Source organism: Ctenopharyngodon idella, chromosome 3, assembly GCF_019924925.1.
Source record: "Ctenopharyngodon idella isolate HZGC_01 chromosome 3, HZGC01, whole genome shotgun sequence".
Taxonomy (NCBI): Eukaryota; Metazoa; Chordata; class Actinopteri; order Cypriniformes; family Xenocyprididae; genus Ctenopharyngodon; species Ctenopharyngodon idella.
Genome location: NC_067222.1, coordinates 16,484,411 through 16,494,718, shown reverse-complemented (window position 1 = coordinate 16,494,718; position 10,308 = coordinate 16,484,411). Strand labels below are relative to the sequence as shown.

General features: G+C 42.3%; 1 protein-coding gene across 1 annotated transcript; it reads right to left on the bottom strand.

Annotated features, from left to right (window-relative positions):
* Positions 1-1,620: 1,620 nt before the first annotated feature.
* LOC127510241 (uncharacterized protein K02A2.6-like) lies at positions 1,621-2,391 on the bottom strand. Its single transcript, XM_051889815.1, is given in 1 exon segment — positions 1,621-2,391. A coding segment is annotated over 1 exon segment (771 nt).
* Positions 2,392-10,308: the final 7,917 nt, after the last annotated feature.

Genomic DNA, 10,308 nt, shown 5'->3' with positions numbered 1-10,308 from the left:
ATGCAAGGTCTTCCCTGAAAGAGACAACGTCTGGATGGGAGCATATGTTGTTCTAGAACTTGGATATACCTTTCAGCATTGATGGTGCCTTTCCAGATGTGTAAGCTGCCCATGCCACACGCACTCATGCAACCCCATACCATCAGAGATGCAGGCTTCTGAACTGAGCGCTGATAACAACTTGGGTTGTCCTTGTCCTCTTTAGTCCGGATGACATGGTGTCCCAGTTTTCCAAAAAGAACTTCAAATTTTGATTCGTCTGACCACAGAACAGTTTTCCACTTTGCCACAGTCCATTTTAAATGAGCCTTGGACCAGAGAAATCGCCTGTGCTTCTGGATCATGTTTAGATATGGCGTCTTTTTTGACCTATAGAGTTTTAGCCGGCAACGGCAAATGGCACGGTGGATTGTGTTCACCGACAATGTTTTCTGGAAGTATTCCTCAGCCCATGTTGTGATTTCCATTACAGTAGCATTCCTGTATGTGATGCAGTGCCGTCTAAGGGCCCGAAGATCACAGGCATCCAGTATGGTTTTCCGGCCTTGACCCTTACGCACAGAGGTTGTTCCAGATTCTCTGAATCTTTGGATGATATTATGCACTGTAGATGATGATAACTTCAAACTCTTTGCAATTTTTTCTCTGAGAAACCCCTTTCTGATATTGCTCCACTATTTTTCGCCACAGCATTGGGGGAATTGGTGATCCTCTGCCCATCTTGACTTCTGAGAGACACTGCCACTCTGAGAGGCTCTTTTTATACCCAATCATGTTGCCAATTGACCTAATAAGTTGCAAATTGGTCCTCCAGCTGTTCCTTATATGTGCATTTAACTTTTCCGGCTACTTATTGCTACCTGTCCCAACTTTTTTGGAATGTGTAGCTCTCATGAAATCCAAAATGAGCCAATATTTGGCATGACATTTCAAAATGTCTCACTTTCAACATTTGATATGTTATCTATATTCTATTGTGAATAAAATACAAGTTTATGAGATTTGTAAATTATTGCATTCCTTTTTTATTCACAATTTGTACAGTGTCCCAACTTTTTTGGAATCGGGTTTGTACTTGGCTACACTCATCCTTCAGCTTTGTGGACAATGAGTTCTCGAGCTGCTGTACCTCTGTGTGATGATCTTGATGCTTTTTTACCAGGTGTTGCAGCTGACATTCAATGGCAGTCATCTTATTACTTTGCTCCTTCAACTGGTGTTGAATATCCTTAAAACGAACATCAGATGAATTTTCTAACCATCTACTTTACATCCAACTTTATGCATCCTTGAATCCATTATCATTGTTAACAAGCTTTCATCTTCCTTATTTGGAGGAGGTGGTGGTAACAGAGAGTCATCATAATCACATTCTTGCTCTAAATTCTCTTGTTCAGTAGCATCCGGCCACAGAGAGATCAGTCTTCAAAGTAGAATGTGTGAGACAAAAGTCCTTAAGTGCAGTGATAGCACACTACTTCCTGCCCAATACTCCTTCTCTATCCCCTTTTAGGCAGTCAGCCAACTCAGACTATAGATCGCCCCCTACTGACAGGGTTAGCTATAACATACTAAAGCTACTGGGAACTAATGTGACAGGAAAACTGTTACAACTTCGTCTTACATCGCCTCTCCACCTGCGTTCGCTGTTGTGACAAGTGACTGTGCTGTAACTGGAGAGACTTTAGTGACTGCATGTGGCGTGTTTCTATAAGACAACAGAAAAGTGTTCAATCGCTGGTTTAGGGTACCCTTACCCTGTTATATCTTTAGAGCCTTCTTCAGAGTCTGGATGAATCGTTCAGCCAGGCCATTGGTGGATGGGTGATAAGGCGCAGATCTACTGTGTTGAATCCCATTCACACGCAGGAAGAACTGAAATTCTTCAGACACCAGTTGGGGGCCATTATCACTTACAAGCTGCTGTTGTATCCCAAAACAACTGAACACAGATCTAAGCTCTTTGATGGTTTTCTCAGAAGATATGCTGTTCATAACTGCTACCTCCGGCCATTTGCTGTGAGCGTCGACAATCACCAGAAACATGTGACTCTCCATTGGTCCTGCGAAATCGATATGTATTCTTTGCCATGGCTCCTCTAGGAAGTCCCATGAGTGCAAGGGGGCTATCTGTGGCATGTTTCTTATATTCTGGCAATCTGGACAACCCCTTGCTTCCTCTTCGATCTCTGCATCTATGCCAGGCCACCAGAAGTAGCTGCGGGCCATCTCTTTCATCCTCACTACTCCTGCATGGCCTGCATGAAGTTCTTTCAGCAGAAGGTTCCTCAGGGCCGGGGGTAAAATGACATGACAACCCCATAGTAGGCAGTCCGATTGTACTGTGCACTCATTTTGTCGAACCAGATACGGTTTAAAGTTGTCTGCCATCTCTCCTCTCTTGCCATGAGAGATCCAGGCCAAAACTTCTGACAACACTGGGTCAATTCTTGTGAACTGTGAACTGTCAGTTCATGTGATTTGCCGCCAACGAGGGAATGCCGGTTTGGGGACCAAAGATAGAGGTAAGTGGTCTGTGGTCCGTAAGTAGAGTAAATCTGCACCCAAACAAGTATTGCTGAAATTTCTTGACACCAAATATGATCGCTAAGGCTTCTCGTTCAATTTGAGCATAATTGCTTCACCAGATGGCATAACGTGTGAAAGTACTGCGGCGACACCATACATTCAAGCCACTCAGGATCTGGTCCATGGCACGCTGGAACAATGCTGGAGCCAAAGTTATCCCAAAAGGTAGCTGCTGATATCTATATAGGCCCTTGTGTGTCATGATGGTCAACAGCTCTTGGGAAACAGGATCTACCTGCGTTTGAAGGTAAGCGTGACATAAGTCTGTTTTACTGAATTTCTGGCCACCTGATAATCCAGCAAAAAGATCTTCGATTAACAGCAAGGGGTACTGTTCCTCGGTTAAAACAGAGTTGACAGTAACCTTGAAATTGTCACAAATTCGGACTGTTCCATCTTCTTTTTAAAACAGGAACAATGGGCGTGGCCCAGTCACTAACACTTACTTTCTTAAGTACTCCAGTTTTCTCCAGGTACTCCAGTTTTTCTCCAGTTTTCTCTAGTTCTGTTTCCACCTTCGGCTTTATCACATAAGGAACAGGGTGCGCTTTTAAGCACTTCGGTTTACTATCAGGTTTAATGGCCAGCTTTACCGTAATATCGTTCATGTTCCTCAGTTCGTCTCCGAACACCTCCGCATGCTTCCTCAGGATGTTTTGCAAACTGGTAGACTCTTTCATTACTAAGTGCACTTCCTGCCAGTTTAACTTTATTTTCTCTAGCCATGCTCAGCCCATTGGAGCTTTGTGACTACTACCTTTCACAATATACAGTGGTGGGCAATTCCAGTGTTATGGACGCAACATTTGCAGTCAAAACTTGAAATATAAATTCTCAGAGAATGCATTTAATACCAACATATTGAACCGCTTGTTTATATATTCATAGTCCCTTATTAAAGGAGTCCAGACATTAGAAAAATGTCTGTCGATATAATCGTTTTATATTTTAGATGAGGGAAATATGCATGCGTTATGGACGTGACAAAAAAAGACAAAAAAAAAAGTTTTAGGTGTCAACATATTTTTTAGGAATTCTGTGAATTACACTGCGCAAACCAAAAGTAATACTGCCCACCGAATGAAGAAGGGTTGGCTCTCCACAGAACATAAAATATTCATTTTACTTTATTTTTCGTGTTTGCATTTATGAGGGAAAAACAACCTTACGGACGTGTCCACTCTGCAGCCGGCACATAAGACTGCTTTAAAACTTTCACAGAGACCTCAAGCGGGAATTTAAACCACCACATGTTGATATCTGGGATACCAGTATGGTAAGACTGCAGAAATAATCAACTTTATACCCTGTAGGTCTATTGCAAATGGTTATGGATTATTTCTCATGTTGACAAGCGTGTGCGTTGTTCACGAATCAATTTAGAAATCATGACTTTCCTTCTAGCAGAACTGCTTGCTAAAATACATTAACAAATGAAGAGTTTGGTTTCAAAATGCTATAAATCCATTTTGATTCATTTGAGTAAAAATGTGTTCCCTTTCGAAAGGGAACTCGCTCTGCATTTGCAAACGCTATGGGGAACGTCAAACGTAACCCGGTGTCTGAAAGCCAACTATCCAACAACTCCAATCCCTATTGGCCGGCGACAGCCTATGATGTAATATGGCGCAACCCGAAGTATAATAGGAGCGCCTGGAGAAACAGTCAGTATCTTCTCGTCTTTCGGGTCTGTTCTGTCTGATCGCGACCATGTCGACTCCGGTAAGGGATTCTATAATATGCCTTACAAACGTTCAAGAGAGTGTGTTCATCCGTGTCCCAGGTTTTGACACTTGATATACACATTTTTGGGCGTTTTCTGTCTGGAGAGGAGCGCGCATAGACAATGCTTGAGGGCGCCGTCTGTATGTTTGTCTGTTGTTTACTGTGAGCATCTCCCTATCGGGATGCTCCGTTCTCGTTCGGCACTCTTCTCGAGGGAAGAGGTGTCCGCATCTGTGCCTGGTGATTCTGGCCGTTTGTGCTGAGGCAAAACGGCGGCTGCAATCATAGGGCTCGCAGATGAGCTCATTGGTAAGTTTGAGAAAGTTGTATTCTCTCTCAACTTCCCCGGGGCTGGCGAGGGTGAGTTGCTGGATGACGATGACATCTGTATTTGACGTCATCGTATCCAGCAGCGAGCGCTTCTCTGGCTGCTGTATATATATATATATATATATATATATATATATATAATATGTATGTATATATATATATATGTTTATTCATATGTAGGTGCAATTGGTGAGGTTAACAGCTAGGTTGTAGACTGTTTTTTGACTCCCTGATGCTGTTTTTCTCAGGTGGTAGGCCCTTATCTTTGCGTAGATAAGTTACGCAGATGTATGCTAGGCATCACATTCTAGAACTATTCATGCTATGGAAAATGTTTTTTCCTTCTGAGCCACTTGATTTTCTTAATCAAGTTTGAGTTGACAGTGCTAGCCTTCATCCTCTAGGGCTTAGTACAGATTTGAGAATCTGTGTGGAGAAAATGTTTATCCTTATTGGAAACAGCATGTATGTCAAAGCATTACGTTTGCTTTGAGTTCTAGACTTTTGCCCTACATTTGTATGTGAGCTTACTTATGCTGCCACAGGTTAGCACCTGCTCTCAGAATAGCAGGCTCTTTGATGTTAGTCTCTATTGGAGAGAATGGTGACTATTATATTCCCCAGTTGAGGTTTATTTGTGTCACTGAGTGCATCACCTGTTGGATTGCATACTCAGGGTAGTATAGAACCACTTTTTGAGAAAAGCTGGTTTCTATTACCTCCCTTTGGTGATCTTGTTAACAGCTATATTGCATATAACTTTGATTGTAGGCTCTTATGGTTAATTAGCCTCCTTCTAGTTAGCAATTGTATTTCTAACAAGTGCTGTTAGTTGATCATAGTTTGCTCACATAGTTTACACTGCCACAGGCCTTTGCTACATGTCCGTTTGAGGTAGTAGGCCATATAGGCCTCCCTTAGACCATGTTGGCATTGTTTGGTTCCCTTTAGTCACATGATTTAGGGTACATTGCCTGTTGGAATGTGTAGCCTAGCTCAGGTTGCAGTTAGTTTCCCACAGCTATTGTTGGGTTAGAGCTGGTCTCCTGTAGCTTGGTTCCCTTTATTTCACGAGCTGAAGTCATGTGTCATTGGAACGGTAGGCCCCAACAGGCCTCCTTTCTAGTTCACATGTTGGCACAGTTTGTGTTTTATTCTGCAAACAGGCTTGTTGCTGAGATTGTAGGCCCCACAAGGCCTCCTTTTTAGCTGACTTGTTGGCGGGATGCCTGGGAATCCAAGAACCCATACCACCATCGGCCACGCCCCACCTCTGTTGAGTAGGCCTTAAATAGGCCTCTCGTGGAGTATGGTGGCGTAATATGCATTCCTTCTCTCAGTATTATGCGTGAAATGTTTTCCACTGAATGCATGGCCTGTTGGTTGGTATGGTCTTGGACTGGCTGATGCCATGTGTTTACTAGAGTAGGCCCTAAAAAGGCCTCCTTTTAGTTTACATTTTGGCACAGTTTGTGTTTATATGGACAAACAGGCTGAACGCCACTTGTTGCTGAACTTGGAGGCCCCATAAGGCATCCTTTTTAGCGGACATGCTGGCAGGATGCCTGTGAATCCAATACCACCATCGGCCACGCCCCACCTCTGTTAAGTACGCCTTAAGCAGGCCTCTCGTGGAGTATGTGGCGTAATATGCATTTCCTTTTAGAAACTAAATGGCTGAATGCACTTGCTAATGCCACGTTTTTACTCAGGTAGGCCCTATGGGCCTCCCGTGTAGCATGTTGGAGTTCAGGTATGTACTCCTCTCACTTTGAGAGTAAAAAGGTGCTTTTTCCGAGTACTCTTCTGAGTGGCTGACCTCTCAGGGGTGAGTTTTTGTGGTAAAACCTTACTGAGGTTTGGTTTTAACTACATGAGCCTCCTTGAGTCTGGGTTTCTACTCTAGTTGAGCTAAATAGCTACCTAGTATCTAGGTTGGTTCTATTTTTTGCTCCTAGAACCCTAATGGCCAATTGACTAACGCCGTATGTTTTAAAGGTTTTAGGCCCTCTGGGCTGCCTTTTTTGAACATACTACCATATGTTGTAGTGTAATCCTCTTACTAGAGAGCTATCAGTATCCTACTGAATACACTTCTGGTTGGCCAGGGCCCCAGGTGATATTTTAACCTCCTTATAGTTTGGTTATTTATCCTTCCTGGTGCTTTAAACACTGCCACGAGCTGATGCCACGTGTCTGCTGAGGTCATAGGCCCGTCAAAGGCCTTCCTTAGTGTGTGTCGGCGTACGTACTACTTCTCTTGCTTTAATGAGTAAAAAGGGTTCTTTTACCGAGTACACTGCTCATTGGATTGTGTTAGCTGGATGGTCATGTGGGTACTTTACAGTTTAACTACTGTCACTAAGTCATATGTCCTGCTCCCAGCACGACAGATGTTCAAGGTGGCCCCCACAGGCCACCATTGAATGTCCTTCTAATATGACGAAATGCTTTTCGTATGTGAGTCATGCTCCATATAAAGCTATTATCATGATGTAGGCCCCTTTCTGGCCTCCATGATTATGTGCCCACAGTATGGTCTACCTGTTAGGTTGAGCTTTGTACTTCCCTGCTAGAGTTGTCTGTGTAATAGTGAAAAAAAAAGCAAGATGTTACCTGGACCAGATACACAGAGTTTTTCCTCTCCAATTATTGAAGGCTCTATGCCACTACCGGAACACCTGTGGCTACCTAAGCCTCGCACCAAGAGAAGGAAGCGGGGATCGAGGGCTGGAGTCGGGACTAGGCTGAGGAAACGCTGTGGCCTTCCATCCTGCTTGAATGGTTCCGGATTTGTTTGGGACGAGCGGTGCTTGCGGTTGGTTCCCATTCGTGGGGACTCGCCTCGAGCGTCCTCATCTCTTCGGATTATCCATTCTGACCAGACTTTTCCGACGCGACGGCCCCGAATTCCCTCTCCGCGTGAGCGGGTTCTGTGTCCAGTTTCATGCAGTGTGGTTAGCAATGACCACGGAATGGTACCATCATGCTGTCTTGACGAACAGTGTTCGCAGGCCTTAGAATGTGCCCAACCGACTCGGATTGCTCTATTAAACGTTCGCTCTATTGCGAATAAGGCCTTTTTCCTCAGTGACTTTTTCTTGAAGGAACACCTTGATTTTTTTCTTTTTGACTGAGACCTGGCAGCGTGAAAAGGAGTTCATTCATCTTAACGAGCTGCGTTAACGGGGTGTTCTGTGTTTGGGACACCGCGGGTTTCACGGCATGGAGGTGGACTGGCACTCATGTACAGGGACCGTTTTCTCTGCAGGTTGACGAATTCAGACTCTTTCGACTCCTTTGAGCTACAGATGACTAAGGTTGGCAATATGGATGCATTTTATTGTATATTAATCTACTGACCTCCTGGTCCTGCTCGTTTGTTTTTAGAGGATTTTTCTGAATTTTTATCTTCAATTATCAAACTCGAAAAGGTTTTGATACTTGGTGATTTCAACCTCCATATTGATGATGTTTCGTGTAACTTGGCATCTGAGTTTTTAGCACTTACTGAATCATTTAATTTTAAACGGTATGTTACGGGCCCCACTCATACAAAAGGCCATACGTTGGACCTTGTTTTTTCCTTAGGCCTGAACATTGATCAGTTGAGTGTTATGGACATTAATGTGACAGATCACTGTTGCATACTTTTCAGTTTGTCTGTTGATATGGACTGTCTTCCTTGTTATCCGATGTCGCAAAGACGCATAATAAGTGACAGTACTGTTGTAAAATTTACAAAGTTATTGGACCCCAGTTCTTTTGATGACTGTTGTGACCCTGAATTTTTTCTGCAGTCTTTTAATAACCATTGTTTGTCTGTTTTAGATAAGGTTGCTCCGTTAAAAAGTAAACGCACCTTTCCTAATAATCCCTGTCCTTGGGTGAATGATGAAATTTTATCTTGCAGGAGAATTTGTTGTAAAATAGAGTGGTTGTGGAAAGCCACAAATTTGGACAAAAAGGAGCTTATTATGTCATTAAATGACAAGATAAAACAGGCTAGATCTGCCTATTTTTCTAATCTTGTAGCTTTGAACAAGAAGAATCCTAAAGTCCTGTTTGACACTATTTCAAAATTGGTCTCTCCTTTAGCCCCTCAAGTACCAGTCCATTCTAAGTCGGACTGTAATAGGTTTTTAAATTTCTTTGTGAATAAGGTAAATAATATTAGAGCCTCTATAAATCCATCTCTTGTTGATACTTCCTGGGGCTTATCTCCTCAATACTCTTAGTCATCCTTTTTACCTGCCACTGAAGAGAATATTAAGGGATTATTAAAAAAGGTGAAACCTTCATCAAGCCCTTTAGATATAATGCCAACTTTGCTGCTTTTAAATGTATTTGATTTAATTGGACCTTATGTTGTTAATTTGATCAATCTTTCTCTTTCTACTGGTTCTGTGCCTAGCTTTTTTAAACAAGCGGTTGTCTGCCCCTTTTTGAAGAAACCCAATTTGGATTCATCTGATCCAAACAACTATAGGCCCATCTCCAAATTGGTGGAGAATTTTTTATCGAAAATCTTGGAGAGAGTGGTAGCGGGGCAACTGACTGCATACCTTGAGGAAAATAATTTTATAAATAAATTTCAGTCAGGTTTTCGGAAATGTCATTCAACTGAGACTGCCCTGCTGAAAGTATCAAATGACATTATGATGGCGGCCGATGCTGGCCAGTACTCGGTCTTGATCCTATTGGATCTATCTTCTGCATTTGATACACTTGACCACAATATTTTGATAAATCGTTTACATATTGAAACAGGTCTTTCTGGAGTAGTTCTTGACTGGTTTTCCTCCTACCTGAGCGACAGAACATTTTGTGTGTCAATTAATAATATTCTGTCTGAGATGACCCCTTTGACATATGGAGTACCCCAGGGCTCAGTTCTAGGTCCCATTTTGTTTTTATTATATATTCACCATCTTGGTGAAATAATTCATGGTTTTAAAAATGTATCTTATCACTTTTATGCTGATGACATCCAGCTGTACTGTTCTTTTAGAGATTCTGAGTTTGACAAGTTAACTGATTTACTGGACTGCCTGTCCTGTGTAAAGAACTGGTTATTAATTATTATTTACAATTGAATATTAAAAAGACTGAAACTTTAATCTTCGCTCCAGACCATAAGTTATCTCAAATTAAACAGCACCTTGGCTCCTTGGGTTCTTCTGCTCAGACGAGCCTCAGAAATCTTGGTGTTATGTTTGACCAAACTATGTCTTTGGACAGTCATTCTAGATAGCTGGTCAAAAATTGTTTTTATCATTTGAGAAACATTTCTAAATTGAGGGCGCTATTGTCTAAAGCAGACTTGGAGATGATTATGCACGCTTTTATTTCTTCTCGTCTTGATTACTACTCTCTTTTTACTTATTTAAATAAATCCTCGCTGGGTCGTCTTCAAATGGTGCAAAATGCTGCAGCCAGTCTTTTAACAGGAACCCGCAGAAGGACTCATATTTCACCAGTATTATCCTCACTACATTGGCTTCCTGTCAAATTCAGAATTGACTTTAAAATTTTAATTTTGACTTTTAGAGCTCTGCATGGACAGGCCCCCCAGTACATTACTGACCTGTTGACCCCTTATTCTTCCTCCCGTACTCTTCGGTCTTCAGGCCAAAACCTTTTAATGGTTCCTAAAGTTCGTTT